Source organism: Dipteris shenzhenensis, chromosome 32 (assembly GCF_047967505.1).
Source record: "Dipteris shenzhenensis isolate YYH24624 ecotype China chromosome 32, Dip_SZ_1.0, whole genome shotgun sequence".
NCBI lineage: Eukaryota > Viridiplantae > Streptophyta > Polypodiopsida > Gleicheniales > Dipteridaceae > Dipteris > Dipteris shenzhenensis.
Window position 1 is genome coordinate 15707463 of NC_141627.1, and position 16703 is coordinate 15724165.

General features: G+C 43.2%; 1 protein-coding gene across 1 annotated transcript; it reads right to left on the minus strand.

Moving 5' to 3' along the window:
- Positions 1–1344: 1344 nt before the first annotated feature.
- On the minus strand, positions 1345–12195 carry LOC147880350 (eukaryotic translation initiation factor 3 subunit B-like). Its single transcript, XM_087370715.1, has 11 exons — positions 11991–12195; positions 11503–11737; positions 7479–7625; positions 7236–7364; positions 7015–7143; positions 6795–6878; positions 6561–6685; positions 6285–6483; positions 5491–6023; positions 1990–2098; positions 1345–1874 (listed from the first exon to the last, which is right to left on the minus strand). Exons 1-11 carry the CDS (start codon positions 12137–12139, stop codon positions 1527–1529), a joined length of 2187 nt encoding a protein of 728 aa, XP_087226841.1. The 5' UTR covers positions 12140–12195; the 3' UTR covers positions 1345–1526.
- Between the last annotated feature and the right edge of the window lie 4508 nt (positions 12196–16703).

Consider the following 16703-nt stretch of genomic DNA (forward strand, 5'->3'; position numbering starts at 1 on the left):
TAGAATAGCTCCGAAATGTGTAGTAGGACACTAGTCTGAAAATCGAATGTAATAGCCTGATATGCCAAATTCAGTGCAAATTCCTGCAAGGAAACCTAAAACCATACATTTAGAGGCCAACTCTGATCCTCACCCCTGGGGCCAAATGTTTGATGAACAACCTCCAATCCCCGAGAGGGATCATGATAGATCCTCTCACGGCTTTGTAGAGCCAGCACCGATCCACATAGGCCACATAGGTTATGCCAAAACTCCCAAGAACATAGCCGACCTCACCACCTTCTTGTCCAATGAGGTTAAGATGCCAATTGTGACTCTACTGCAAGATTGCCCAAACCTCTAAAGAGACTTGTCACATTCGATGAATGGGGGCCCCCCTGCAAATAAGCCAGAGCGCATAGATAGTGAATACCTGGAAAAGTCCCAAATAGCCCCTCACATGGACTTGGACTTAGATGATGCTCACTTACCAAGGGTCTCATTTAACAAGCTAGGGGACTACTATGAGAGCAATGACACCAATGTAGTGATTCCCATCTCCTACGAAGCCAAGAGATTGCTCGAAAAGGTCCGCAAATGACTTGAAATGCTGCAAAGTGTTGTCGGTTGGCCAACTACACAGCAACATTAATAAAGGCTTGTTCTTGGCATTGAAAACCTTCGAAAATGCTTTGTTGAAGGCAACTATGCAGCAGCAGCTCAGAAACCCTGATTTCGACGATGGAGAGCTCCAAAACGTCCTTGGGGAGCCACACGTGCAAGCGCCTCTTGCAAGAAGTGCCAACCAGCAAGCAAAGAGAGCCAAAGGCCTAGCTATAGCAACAAGAGAGCTTGTATGAAGGCGGTTGGCTGCAAGGACAAAAAACAAAGGTGGAGTAGCTATGGAGGAGGTAAAACAAAGCAAAACTCAAGCGACTGCAGACTACAGGAAGAAGGGCTGAAGCAGAATGAGGGTTAGGGCAAGAGTGACGAATTAGGGTTACGATGAGGGTGACGTGTCAACTATGGAAGGTGGCTCTGATACCATGTTAGAAACATGGTGAAGGAAGCAAGAGAGAGAGAGAGAGAGAGAGAGAGAGAGAGAGAGAGAGGATGTGAGAAAACAATGCTCAAATGAAGACATGAAGAAGGCTTTCATTCATTCATCAAGTGTATTAAAACAAGTGAAGTACAAGCCTTATATAGGCTACTCACTCACACACTAGCACCTCGTGCATATGGGATAAGTCCCATGATGACACGTGGCACTCACACAAGACTCACACACATAGATTGGTACTAGATCACCTAGTACTACACACCAACACACTCTTTGACTATGATATCTCCAACAATCGATACTTTAAGGCATGTCTAATCTCTTATTGTTTCATTTCAACTCTCATTTTGTCCAGTCCACAAGTAAAGAAATGGATCGATATTTTAAGGCATGTCTAATCTCTTACATTTTCATATCAAATCTCATTTTGTCGAGTGTCCAGAAGTAAAGAAAGTTCCTGTAGTTGAATCGGGTGATGCTTGCCATGTTAATCTAACTGCTCAAATCCAAAGGATACTATCTCCTCCTCAATGTTCAAAATTTCTTCAACTTCAACTTCTTCGGCTTCAAACTCTTCCTCTCCGTCGCTTGGATCCCCATCTCTTAACTCAATGCGCAATCTTCTCTCTTCCTCATGCAGACGCTTCCATTCTGCAACCAATGCCTTCCACTCATATTGCAACTTCCTTCTGTTCTCCATATCCGCTGCACTTAATGCGAGAGAGGACTCTGCATCATCAATTTCATATTTTTTACTGTATTTCTTCAAATTCTTAGCTATCTCTTCCTCCTTCTCTGCACTGAGAAGCGATGGAGGTCTTGGACGCCACAGAAACTGCACACACAGCATTAGGTTATGTGCAATGTACTTTGTTGAATTTCACTGGATCGCATTGAAACAGAGTATTCAAGTAGATTAAATAAAATAGATAAGCATTAACAGAATTCACCTGGAAAAAGCGATCCCTGGGAAGACGATATAGCAATTTTCCGCTAAAAGACCAAATGTTGAAGCCATTCTCTAGCTGATGCACGGATGTAACTGTTGTTGCCACAAATCTGCAGATAATTCCAAACCCAGATTAACTAAGCCGTGTATTCCCAGATCATAATGTGTAAGACTCATGAATGCTCAGGTTTTTTAACCAAAACATGTAAGGGATCGAGCCAATGGGCTGTTCATGAATATGCTCGAGTTAGATAGTGAGATACAACAAGAAAGCCTACAATAAAAGCCAATGCTCCAATTGGCAGCAGTGCAAATGGTATGAACAAGCAGAGTCTGAAACAAATTCATACATATTAGCAAGTCTACCCTGTGAGCAAGCCTCATCTTAGCAAGTCTACCCTGTGAGCCTTTGATCAACCTCTTCAAAGCAAGCCTCATGCATGAATGTTGAGCTTTCCACTATGGCAGCTCTAATTGGATTGAACAATGGCAAAAGGCCATGAAGGAGCTGGACTTATGGACTCTTGGAGAATATGTGTATGCAAACTCCAAAAGAAGATGATTGGATTGATATGCACACTCAAAAAAGTTCCTCAATGTATATATTACGTCATATGAAGGATTAGTTAAGGAGAGGAACTAAATCAAAAGACAGCTATCAAAACTACAATAAGCCATGATACTCACAAATGAACATGATGAAAAAGCTGCTCTAAACTAAATGCTTTAAGGGGTCTTCCTCAATCCAACTTGCGTCTCCATTTAAGAGGTCTTCAAGTACCATTTCAATCCAAATTAATGGCTATCCATTCCCTTCTAGTCACAATCCTGAAACTGATTGCTCATCTGCTGCATCTTCAAATATCCATCTGAACCTCTTCATCTTAAGATCATAAGTCAATGAACTAGAGGGGTTCAATGCATGAAGGAGAGTGGCGGTAAACACGTGTTATGTTTGCATCCCGCGCATGCATGCACGGTTGAATGTGTGTACATACACAAGTATGTATGTATAAATCTATATACATACATAGATACATACTTGTGTGGATGTGTACGTGCCTATGTATGAACGTATTTACTCTGTGTGTGTGTGTGTGTGTGTGTGTGTGTGTGTGTGTGTGTGTGTGTGACACTATCATAGCACTAGAATATAGGTATGCTCTATAATAATTGTGACTTGCTTTATGCACTCTAGGAGATGCCTTGTGCACTCCCTCTCTCCTCAGAGATGTAGTAGTTTTTTCTCTTTTGATGTGTACCTTGTCTCATAGGCCCGTGAGGCCTTCTGCCAACGTTCATTAATCTCTCTCTCTCTCTCTCTAAACACACACGCACGCGAGAGCGCACACACAGACTTACACACTTGTGGGGATCCATACGTGTGTGTGTAGAGGAGAAAATACATGTGGACAAAACACTGGCTGAAGTGACGAAGCAAGGGAGAAAGATACAGTAAGAGTGGAACGATACAACCCATGGGGATCGGAGATACAGCAGCTCCGACAGGAAAGGGACACCGCAGCTAACATGCACAGCAATAGAACAGCTGGAGTGTGAAAACGCAAAACTCATGAAAGCTATGCAGGCCACAATGCAAGGGAAACATGCTGAATTCACACAGCAAATCACTAACAGGAAAACAGAGCTGCTCATATGGAAAGAGGTGCTCAAGAAGGGTGCATCAGCCCCAAAAAGGAGTTCATTTCCGTCAAAAGAGTCTTCAGCCTCAAAAGCATCCTAAAGACAGGTGGCTCATTTAGATGGTGTCAAGGGCATGATAAGCATGTATCTGGACATGGATGGGCGCAGGGAGATCGCATCATGTGTGTGGCACGGTCGTCGACATGCTGAGGAGTGATCAGCACCGAGCGGGGTTGTTAGAGGACTAGCAATCGGGGATAGCCCTATGGCTGATGCTGAGCTTTTGATCACCAAGATGCTGTCAAATTTCAATGGCCTCACACTTCTACAACAAGAGCATAGGAGAGAGAGGATGGTACGAGTGATGGCAGCCAGACAGGAAGGGAACTTTTACAGAGACCACTACCTGCAAATTTTGCCAGAGGGCTTCATCGACCCGCCAGGATACACACAGATCCACCTCCCCCACTCCTTGAGGATATAGATCGGACAGTTCCACATTTCATCACACCGACTCTATATTGAGAGTCAATAAGCTCATATCGAAATGAGCTATTGGCAATCTGGCCCTTAGAGGTGAAGCCTTGGGCAGCCAAGCTAGGAGACGGAGGAGAACAATGGAGGAAGGTGGAAGTAGCCCAACTCTCTGGACCAGCATGGCAGATGGAAGATCACAAATTGTCGAGACTAGCGGATTCGGCAAAATGCCAGGCAAATATATATCAAAGTATATGGAGAGGGTCGCATATGCACCCTATGCAATCACCAGGAGATAGGGTCAGAAGAGCACTTCGCTTTCAGATGCCTTGTGTACTATGAATCGGAGGTCGCTATCATTGCCTCTTCAGCAATGGTTTCAGAACCCTATCCAGGTTACCTGTCCTACCCAAATCAGAGATGCTTGGCAGTCTTCATGGCCATAGCCAAGAGTCCACAGCAAACCACACATGCCGACAGCCCGCAGCGCACCATCTCAGAGTTTTTGCCACCACCACAGCCTCACGCAACGACGCAGCCTTCTCAGGATTGACGCCTTGCCAGCTCCCATCCTCTAAGCATGGAGAGTTTTTCTCTCTGTGTTGGTGCCGTTATGATCATGATTATGGACTCTTCCTTTTTTTTGTATTCATCACAGCTGTTGATGCTCGCTTAGTGGCTCCACCCCTCAGATCATTGTATCAGGTTTCTTTTAGTCTCATAGACCCTTAGGTCTTCTGAAGACATTTAATAAACGTTCTTTCTTTCTTTCTTTCTCATAGACCCCTGAGTTTTTAAAAGACTTTAATAAACCCTCCCTCCCTCCCTCCCTCCCCTGCTCCCTCCCTCCCTCTCTCTCTCTCCCCATACCTTCCATAAAATCCCGCTAGCCCTCCTCACCAACAATCCATTTCTGATACTTAGGGCAGTTTGTCCAGGGTGAAATGCAACATCCACTGCCCTATCCCCTTCCAGATCTGCTGTTACTTACATACTCATACAGCTTTCACTACACGAACACCCATAGGAGCAGTATCAATAGAAATGCAAACAAATTCTGTGATGTTCTGTCTTCAGCATTTTTATTCACATTACTCAAACAGGCCAGCCTGTACTGCTCTACTCAACAAGTACACCAGCTTCTGAAACAATTAACAAGTTCCCTTAAGTAACAAGTACTGCTCTACTCAACAAGTAACCAGGCCAGCCTGTAGAGCTCTACTCAACAAGTACACCAGTTTCTGAAACAATTAACAAGTTTCTTTTGTTTTCCCTTGAGTAACATAGCAACATTCTGGAAAGTAGAACATAAGAATAGAAACACCTATATTTAACAAGTAATGCTAAGCTACTAGTTATCACATTGAATGAAATGAATTACCTGCCTGTAGGGTCCCAGTCAACATCTGTGGCCATAAAGTGGTCAGCCATTGCCATAGTTTCAAGCTCCTCAACATTGTAAAATTCCAACTGTCCATTGTAGGCCTTTAAACCAGCCAGAACAATGAACCGCCCCATTGGTGACCAATAAAGGGCATTTGCTTGCTTACCCTTTAAAGTTGTCAACTTTGTGACACGACCCACATTATTTGGACTTCTCATTGAGTAGAATGTGACATCTGGTCTAGGGCCATCTCCATGAATGATAGCAAACCTATGCCCTTTAGGTTCCCACGCAAATGCAACAATCTTGTCATTCTTATTTTCCAACTCTAGAACCTCAATAGGGATATCTCTCTCCTTGATCCGAAACAGTTCAAAGCCCGTATAAGTACTCTTCTTGGTCTTGGTATATCGATCTACCTTCACTGCTAGATAATCCCCATTGCTTTGCCAGTACATTTTGCAGTCACTGACACTAAAGAGATTCTTTTGCCTTAGCTCGTCTCTGCTTGGAATTTGCACAAGACTTACCTGCTCAAATACAGAAAGCTGTCAGGTTACGCAATTCACAAGGCAGACCTTTGGCATAACCTCACAGCTTAAAGACTTTCTAATCCAAGGTCAGGGGAACTAAATGAGAAATGTAGAATGACTAAGAAAGCTCAGTAACACCCCAACAGGAAGTGCATCAAAACCAGAATGAATGAATGATTTGCCTTCAGTTCAATGCGTATGCTACATCAAGTTGATTTGAAACACTTCCTAATTCCTTGAAATCTCAGTAGCACTTACTCTTGCTGGTTGATTTCCACCACCACCCTCAGGAACAAACAAGGCGAGTATAGAGTCCGTAGGGGACCAGCTAAAGTCAGTGATACTGTCAACTTTAAGGGACTTTTTATCAAGAAGCCCCATTGTTTCAGTCTCATAAATACTAATAGTATTCTTTCCAATCCGTGCAAAATATTTGTCATCATGGCCTCCAGCCCACCTGCATCAATCCAAAGTTTATTACAACCAAGATCAATGATACAATAATTCTGGTAGTTCGTGCACTGAAGCATTTACCTGAATATTGGCCACGAGACACCTGCTACACCACCTGTTCCCCCGGTTGCAAATTCATCTGCACTTCCCCTAAATTCTCTCAAAACTTTCCCGGTCCTTACATCAAAAACATTCAGAGTCACTCTCTGGCCAAAGAACAACATTCACAATTGAGTGTGAGGTATGGGTTCCAGGTCTATCTTGGCACAAACATATCAACTTGGAAGGATGTGTAACGCCCACAGAAATATTCACCTGTGTATCTCGAGGATTACTGGGCTCATGGCTACTGTATGTCACAAGAAATTTCTCACCAGGAGAAAAATCAATAAGCCTGACCTGTTAAATAAGACCAGAAACTATCAGATACAGTCAGAAAGGACAATGGGACACATTATCTGAAATATGCATGTCGCATTACCAGCAACACCTATGTGGAACTAAATCATTCAACTTACATTTCAGCACAGGCTACCTGTGGATGAATGAAACGCATTATACGGTTAAATGTTTGAGCACCTCCCCATATAGCCGCTCCTTGCCTATGAATGGTGGCCAGGTATGTACCCAGAGGAGACCATTGGACAAAGCTCTCGGTCCAAAACTGTGATGGGCAAACTCATTGTGTAATCCATTGAAGAACATACTGAGAAACTGAGATTGTCAAAAACCTGATTCCAGAGAACCTTCACTTACAGATCGATGGTAAACCGGGTCTGGCTTCCCCTGCCTTGAGTCATTCCAGTAAACTTCTGTCTCAGATCCAAAACGGATAACAAACTGGTCCCGACCTCGTTCATCTGTCAACCACTGAAACAAGTTTTCCTGGACATTCACAGCATATCAATCACGTTCAGAAAGCCAAAGAAATACTTGTATTCCATTAGGATTCAGCATTGGTCCTAGCCATGTTCAGCAACAAGTTGGTCAAGAATGTACCCCAGGTGTGTACGGCTTAACCTCAGGAGGCACCCATTCATCTGGCACCTTCATGTACTTGTCGAAATCATCAAACATATTTACAGCAAAAACATGAGATTTGTCTAATTTGTAGCCATTAGTCTGTTCCTTTGCTGTTTGAGCCTCCTGCAATGGTCAAAACAATTCAGACTGACACACATTAAACGGAAAATAAAAAACTCACTTTGTCTCTACTGCTCAATATCGATAAAGTTGTAGCTTAATAAGAATACATAAATCCATTTTCCATATTGATAGTCAGAGAGAGAAGGGCAAGTGGGAAGGTGGGGGGATGGCCAGTACAGGAAGATTCTTCAGAAGGAAATACACAACAACAAAATTAATGCAGAAAAGAAAACCATGTTGACAAGCAAAAACGGCCGATGGTAGGTTGGTTTTCAACAGATCCCAAATCTCTTGGCAAAATATTTGATCCTCCGTGCCACCTCTCTTGTCAGGAGCCCATATTGAGGTAATACACATTATTACACAATCAACAAATGATATTTTATTCCCTGTCATTCAATATCAGAAATAAACATAGGAGATATACAGATAAACTTCTCTCCCGTCAGGTGCCCATAATAAGGCATGTACTCATTAAGCTCTCTTTTGTTCACGTCATGTGATCAATTGTACCCTAGCAAGTACAACTTATGATGTCAACACATGGCATGGTGACATAAGCGAAAGATCCTTGACGTCAGCAGATATGATCAGCCAATGACATGATAATTGCATGCCTTTGTAACGGGCATAGATGAAGCTCAAAGCGACCACACAGGATTGATTGCAACACACCAACTGCAAGGTTTCTTGGAAATCACTCCAAGTAACCATAATAAAAAACCTGAATATCCCTCTGGGCCTAAATCGGGCTAGTCCAAGGGCTCACCCTTGTTGCTATGAAACCTACTCCAAATTCCTGCCAATGAAGACATCAAATGTGGAGGTGCGTAATCTGTCCTCAAGGGCCCGCACCAGCTGTTATATATATCTAGATGAATCCAGAAACATGCCGCCCAAACTCATCCTCTAAACATAGTGCAGTTTCAATCTCATAATAGCAACTCACAAGGTTGAAAATTGTAAACTCCATCACGCATAGAAGGGACTAACTACTGTGACATCCCCACCAACATCATCAGTGCCCAATAGTGAGTGTAGACCATATGCTCTCTCTCTCTCTCTCTCTCTCTCTCTCTCTCTCTCTCTCTCTCTCTCACGCACGCGCGCACACATACTACACAAATCCACACACCCACACATATTAGAGCATCCATTAATACAAAGGTCTTGGTATTGAGTTTCTATCAGCACTCCGAAGGTGAGTGGGTAGACTCAACTGTGACAAAGGCTAGTACTAAAGAAGAACGCTAATCACAAGTAGTCCACATTCTCTTCATTCAAGCTACAACTACTTGAGAAGACTATACGATTCCATTTTAGTCTCTCCCAAACGAGGGTCTAAGCATCTAGCTGATAGAGCAACGCACCACTTAAGTTAGAATCTAATGTTTGTCTTGAAATGATACATGAAAATTTTGGAGAATATCATACAGAATTGGTGACTATTGAAGATAACAATGATGATCATAATGTAATTGATTAGGATCAATCAATTATGTTATTGAGACTTTTCTGAAACTTTTCAAAGTTGCATCATATGGAATTCATCTATATGTGTGTGCATATGGAGAGAGAGAGAGAGAGAGAGAGTTATGCTTAATAAGTAACTTTTAAATGAATACAAACTACAGTTATGGATAATGTTGCTTGCCATTTGGCAAATGTTTGGGCTGAAAGGATACCAAAAAATTTAGGAAAATATAGTAAGAGAACTAGAAGAGAATCTAGATTTATTCAAGATAAAGAGAGACTTTCTTCTTTGATAGCCCACTCATTGTCATCATCAGGATATGAAAATGACCAATGACATACCATGGAAGGCTATCATTGTCAACATCAACTTAATAATTCAGAGAACAATGATATATCAGGTATTTTACATTCCATACTTTCTTTATTTGTATTATTATTTGGATTGATTTTGATTAATTTCAATATCTTGACATATCTTCATGTGACTTATTCTTCTTATTTTTGCTATTACTTTTTTCTAAAAAAATTTACAAATAATGTTCATGATGAAGAAGTTACATCACCAGTAAAAAAAAAGGAAAGTATTAAAGTGCAATATCAGCAAGCTGTAACATGTTACATGGACGAAAACTTCACAAGGTTAAATTTGACGGCGGAAACATATATCTAGATGAATCTAGGAGTATGCCCAGACCCTTCCTCAACATAGTGCAGTTTCAATCTCATGATAGTCACTCACAAAGTTGAAAACCATAAACTCCATCGCACATAGAAGAGACTAGCTCCTATGTCATCCCCACGTCATCAACGCCCAACAATGGGTGTACACCATAGTATAAACATATGCTCTCATCATCACCTGTTCCCTAGTTCTCGCGTGAGGAGTCCAACATGAAGGGTCGAGATTCATGCTGTCATGTTTACTGGGGATGCTGCAAGAAGGGAAGAGTGGTCATTAACCCAACTGTTAGCACCCATATGAGAACAATGGGTTAGTAGACCAAGGTAGGTAAGCTTATCTTAATCAGGCTGGTACACAATGTCTGCGCATGTTTGGACAAGGATCTACATCAATATGGGGGTAGCAAGGCTGTGTGGCAGCACAGCAAGTCAATACAGCACTGCCAGGACCTATTTATAGGCCTAGCAATAGGACAACAGCCCTCCAAAAACAAATCGAGATCAGCAACAGCACAAGTCAGGATCAGCAGCAATTCAGTCAGGGTTGGCAGCAGTTCGGTCAAGCTGATCGCCTACAGGGTCGGCCAGATTTTGAGGAGTTTCTAGCCCTTCCTCCCCATATAAGTGGGTGGGTCTTTGCACACTCCAGCAGCAACATTGAAGTCCTTCAAAGGCAATGCGAACTGAGGAGTGTCTTGAGCATATAGCTCCCTTTCAGATCTTTCATATACCATACCTTAGCCTCTAATCTTTGTGCTCATGGCACCATATCTCAACACCTCTCCTTGGTGCCATGATCCATTGGCTACCACAAGGTGGTCAGATTAAATTTACATTCCATCACCTCCCCTTAGTGCATACCTTGCTACATAAGGTGGTCGAGCGTGAGTTTTTACATGTCAATACCTCCCCGGGATGCTTTCATAGCTACTCTCAGGTGGTCAAGCTTGATTTACAAACGTGTGGGTTGAAGGTAGCAAGGATTTGCTTCTCAATACTTGATGTCGATGGCGTTCTCTTCTTTGCTTGATATAGCATGATGCATGATACTTTGTTCTTCCATGTGTCTTAGCGCTTTACGTGTGGATGCCATGTTCTGTGCTATGGTTATCTCACACACTTGTGCTTTTGGCATGCTTATGACAACGATGTGTGCATTCATGCTTTGATTTGTCATTTGTTGGAAAGGTCTTACCAATTCATTTCTTTCAATATTGGCAGTGTCTAATTGCTAACAATGATTCTGATCTGACAGGCACGTAGAGCTCGAAAAGGCAATCGCTTTTTCTTTTTTAAGCGTGTGCAAATTCTTCTTGGATTGCAAGTTATGCCTTGTCGAAGTTTTTGTGAAGAAAAGGAGACCTTGATGATGTGACACGAGTTCATATACTGCTTACAAACTGTGCTTGGTAAGGACCTCTGTGCTTAGGTGGCACTGCTGACTGTGCATGCTTATGTGACACTCTACCATGTGGCAGTCTTTTGGGCCAAATGAATAAACCCAAGGTTAATCAAACTTAACTATGGTTTAAGCACTGGCCCTAACCCCACTAACTTAACCACTCCTAACCATGATCTTCTAACAAGAATTTTTTATGATATGTGGCTAGCTAGGCTCCAGCACGTTCTGCTCTTAAGTGTTCAAAAGTTTTGAAAGAAATATCGTCAATTGAAAAATTTAACTTCGAGCAGCCAAAAGTTATTCATAGAGAATCGATACCTGAGGAGTTGTGTACTCTATAAACGCATAGCCTTTGGTTTTCCCCGTTTCTCCATCCACGGGCATCCAAAGACCGTGATCCCTGATGGTTCCAATCTGCCCAAAAATTTTCCGAAGAACGCCCTCAAGTTTGTCAAATTTCTCTGGTGCCACTACAGGTAAATTGTCCACCACTATAACGTTCCCGAAACCAGACTCAAATTCAGATACATCCTCTTCTTCTTCCTCGTCATCACTGCATCAGTCTCAAGCAAATTACGATCAACTCTGGTGTCCGAGGAAGTGAAAACATGCCAAGCCAGAGGAAATGGTTAAGCAAACTCCTTCCGATGCTATAAACCCACAGAACTTCATTTCATGGGACGATTCGTTCGAAAAACCACAGAAGCGTCAACCAGCAGATTTCAAGCAGAGAGAGCACAGCGCATTGGTAGCAATTTGTCAGCTTAGCACAAAGAGGTTTATAGGCGTAAGACACAAGAACGGACCTTTTAATGCCGAAATCTTCACCGGGGGGGAGGACGATATCGTGGAGGTTGATTTGGGAGAAGTCAATGTTGAGGTGGATGCGATCGTCGTCGTGAGGCTCAGGGGCGAAGCGATGGGGAGGCTGAGGCAGAGAATAGAGCTCCGCCATAGCTGGAGCTCGCAGACTGGAAAAGAGTGAGTGTAGAATAGACTGTAATACATGGGGAAAGGGGATGAATCATGAGAAGAGTCTTCTAGAGGATTCTTCTTTTGCAATTTTAAGTTTGGTTTGAATACATCCTTTTTCTCATTGCAGTTCACCTAATGTTTGAATACATCCTTTTTCTCATTGCAGTTCACCTAATGTTTTTAATTTGAGTTCACAAGAGGCCAAATGCTTGGCCTCGTCTTGTTTTATCTTTCTACTCGGAAGAAAAAATGGATCGATTACCTAGTCCCACCACCGTCAGTCCATTTGGATCTATCATCTAGCTCAAAGAATTTTCTCTCTAATATGCATATATTGAAATTTTTGGTGTAAAGTAACCCAACTAATCCCACTAGTGCAAAGGCTATGAAGATTCCAAAAATGGGGAGTTAGAGCCAGTAGCCTTTGCTGATGTAAGTCCAAATCTCTATAGGACAATGGAAAACTGGCTCAGCTACATATAGTGTGTAAAATGCCACCTGGTCGATGTGAAGGCGAAACGTGCAAAATTTCATGGGTAAAGAAAGGCCAAGGTCTTAGCCAAAAATGAGTCTTCTAGGGATGTCTGGATGGCTACCTCTGTAAGATGGAGGTGAAAAGTTTGTAGACCTGTGCTCATCAACGTCCTAGGGAGATAAGTTATGTACCAGTAAAGGATGCATAGAGAGGCTCAGGGGTGAGGAGCAATAAAGCCTATGCAATTGTGTTCTCGTTCAAGTCATTTGACCCTTCGTCAACCAAGACCCAACCCCCCAAGCAACTAGACGTCCTGGTTAACTCAACGAGTGACCAAGTGATGGGTTTCTCCAAGCGGTATGACTCCAGTTGGCAAGGACAATCACCAGGTCACCAAGTAGATGGTCCCATAAGAGTTAGTGATCTAGAGAGGTTCCCAATTAGGAAATAGAAAGGCAGTTATTAGAGCCGCCTGGTAGAAGGAACCTCTGAACTATAAGTAGTGAATCATTGTAACACCCTGATCTATTGTCCTTGTGAGTGGTGAGTGGTCTTGTTGCCAGAATGATTGCTCCATCTCGATCCAAGATGTGAGTGTGTCTGTGTAGCCCCATACTATTTGTTTTGGTTGTGAACTTATTATTAATGCAAGTGGCTTCCACATATTGGTTGTCTAGTTTCCCATACTTGGAGCTATTGCACACTCTTCCACCCATCTTCATACGGTTTCACCCACATAGCACGAACCTTCCCCCATTAGTCTTTGACATGTTCTACAACCAAGCATCGAGTAAGAACATCTCCTAACAATCTCTTGGAGTGCAAGAGAGGGCATCTTCCTACCAAGCATTGTGCACGCATTGGTCACTAAGCACTAAGACACCGGGTCTTGAGGAGTGAGAAGAACCAAGTGTCAACATTTTGGTGATCCTGCTAGGGATCATCTTGCTAATCTTTGAGTCAAGAATTGAGTGGATTTAGCTAAGAAGGACAAGGATAAGAGCATGGACCAGCCCAAGTACTAGTTTATGCTAGCAAGTGAGGAACTGCGATAGTTACTTCATCACGCACACTATTTCAGAAGGTACCGCTGAGTGTCATTAGTCAATTTCAGAATCTTGTAGACCTGCTTGACAACTAGTGTCTAGACTGAAGAGTGTTTGTAGGAAGCCTCCCACATCATTGAGGCATTAAGATATGTTTGATACACACTTGGAGGAAAGAAAAAGATATGTGGCTAGGAGAGAGGAGCACCTATGCTAACGACAAAGAGGTTAGCACAAATAGACTGGAGAACTGCAATGAATCCTGAGCTAGAGATGGACAACTATAAGAATCAAGAGGACATTGTAGAGATTCACATGGACTAGAGAGCTAGAGGTATAAGAAGGCCTAGCCACCACAGGCAGAGAGTGTTGGCTTTTGACTACTGCACCGACACCAGGAATGAACTAGTTCCACAAAGGCATCTGAATTGACCTAAAGTCTTTGACCACAATGTAACATTCAGGCGTTGGCTACAAGAATCTAAGCAATCATCCATAGAGAATCTCATTCCTAAAGAAGCCAAAGAAAAAGTCCCAGGATCAAGCCATGTATATGGGCTCAACAGGAAGGACATGTGCCCTACACAAAAGTAAGGTGTGCTTTGGATTGGGAACAACAAATAAGACCTACTCATGAGACCAAAACAAAAGTGGGGCAAGAGCAAAAACCACCCCCAAGGCCTGTGTAGGCATCTTACCGCACAAGTCAACATGCACCAACTCTAGAGGAGCGTTTGCTCTATTCTTGCTTTCTTGTGGGAATGCCTTTCTCTGTTGCTTGCCCATCATGCAAGCTTCACACGGTTCTTTGATTTATGTTACTGCAGGTAAGTGAGCAACCATAGCTTGCTTCTGCATCTCCTTTAGCACTGCAAATCCGATGTGGTCAAATCTTTTGTGCCAGAGTCTGCTTGCGCCCACTCCAGCGGTGGCTGTAAGAGCACTTAGCTCATACAGGTTGTTCCTCCTTACTCCTATGCCAACAAGATTGCTGGCACTATCCAAAATTTTTGCTCCTATTTTGTTGAACCTCACCTCATGGTCAAGGTCAATTATGGAAGCAACTGATAGCAGATTTCTCTTGATTTGTGGAACATACAACACATTAGATAGTTTCTTAACATCTCCATTTACAGAAACAAATGAAACCGTACCTGTACCCTCAATAGGGCATTTTGCGTTATTTCCAACCGTCACGGTGATGGGTTCCTGTAGAGGCTGCATGGAACAATATAGACCCTTCTTGTAGGTCATGTGACAGGGGGCACCACTATCCAACACCCATGAATCAGTGGTTGACACTTCTTGAACTGAGAAACACTCTTCCTCAATGGCCAGAAATAGATCCAACTCTGCTTCCGCTGTGTTAGCTGTCTCTTTCCCCTTATCTGTCTTCTTCAGGGTACCATTCTTTTCATCTGCTTTCTTGACCCGGCAATCTGCAATCACATGGCCCTTCTTCTTGCAGTAGAAGCATTCTCCCTGAAACTTCTTCTTGCCACCCTTCTTCTTTTTGTCACCACTCGTAGAGGACTCACCTTTGGTGGAGGAACCACCTTTGCCTTTCGCAGCCAAGGGCCTTCATTGCCAAAACAATCCTAGCCGAGGGTAGCAGAACAGTGGATTGGGCCACCCTACTCTTACAACAACTTCATTGCCCAATTCCAAGGGCGTGTGCATAGGTAGGCTCATTACAAACTAGGAGCACACTTGTGTGTACTTTTGCAGCACTCACTCTCAACACAATAGGTGCAGCGTCCTGACATGCAGTGCACCTCTTTGTCCCCAAGGTTCCATCAACCCTACAGCCTAGGGAAGAGTGCAGCACTCGACAGCAACAATGAGCAGCCTACTACCCCGAACAATAGACCAGCGCACCCAGTGTGATGAGAGTCCCTGAGCAAGAAGCAAGCCACACCCAGCAATCAAAATGACACATTACGAACTGATTTCTGCCTGCTTGTCATCAAATCACGAGCATGGGCACTTGGTTTCTCCTCCCAGCCAACCTCATTGGTAGCAAGCTCACAGATAGTCTGATTACGTAAAAGCTCATGCTTGCTTTTTTCCCAACGAGCCCCAAAACTCCCTAGATGAATCTAGTATGCCACATGTCATAAATGTAGGGTCCTTCCTTAATGCATTATTTACCCCTCTCTTGGGATATCTTTAAAACATTTGCCCTTAGGCACATTTAATGCATTAAAGTCCCTTAGCCTTAGATCCACCTAGTTTGAACACATGAGCCTTAGGCCAAAGGCTCTAGACGAACTCGTCCACCTTTTTCCCGGTATTATCGAGTGTGGTTACGGTGAAGCGGGAAACCAAGGGGCTCGACAGTGCTTGCATCAATATGGAGTGCGATATTAAGGTCTAAAGGGAACTAGGGTTCTAAGGTCCTTTATGGTGGACATGTGGCACCCAATTGGACTCCAAGCGGCAAGCACTGGGTTCAGGGGAGATTTCTAGAGATAGGCTCCAAAAAGAAAGAAAGGAGAGGGAACTTGAAGAGGAGTTCACGTACGAGGGCACCAAGGAGCAAGTTGTAGGCGTGGTGGAACACATCTTGGTTCACCACAAGGGGCGGGCCGGTAGGTATCGAGTGATCCAACTCCACTGCAAAGTGTAGAGAATCAAGTCCAACACCATCACATGCTTGGAGACAAGCTAATCAAGAACTCCAGGAGCTAGACCTAAAAGGTTGGCGTGATCAATAGCCGCCTATTCCAAGACAATGATAACACATTCATACTCACTCTTGTCGACATGGAGGGACACATTGTTGAATTTGTCATGATGAGGAGTACCCAATGGAGCCTAAGCCAGAAGCCACCAAGTTAAAGAAAGCTATGCCCATTAAGGTGAAATTTCAAGATTTCAAGGGAACTAATGGGGAAGACCCATATAGTCATCTACATACTTTTCTAAGGGTAGATCCATACAGTCATCTATAGAGTTTTCTAAGGGTATGTCATATCAACGGGGCCAAGACCAAGGAGGATTATATGAATAACTTCACCTAT

Coding starts and splice junctions, on each gene's coding strand:
- LOC147880350 (XM_087370715.1), bottom strand. CDS start 12,139: ATGGCGGAGCTCTATTCTCTGCCTCAGCCTCCCCATCGCTTCGCCCCT. Junction 11,738..11,990: donor GAAGATTTCGGCATTAAAAG/GTCCGTTCTTGT, acceptor AGACTGATGCAG/TGATGACGAGGAAGAAGAAG. Junction 2,099..5,490: donor GACTGGGACCCTACAGGCAG/GTAATTCATTTC, acceptor AATTATCTGCAG/ATTTGTGGCAACAACAGTTA.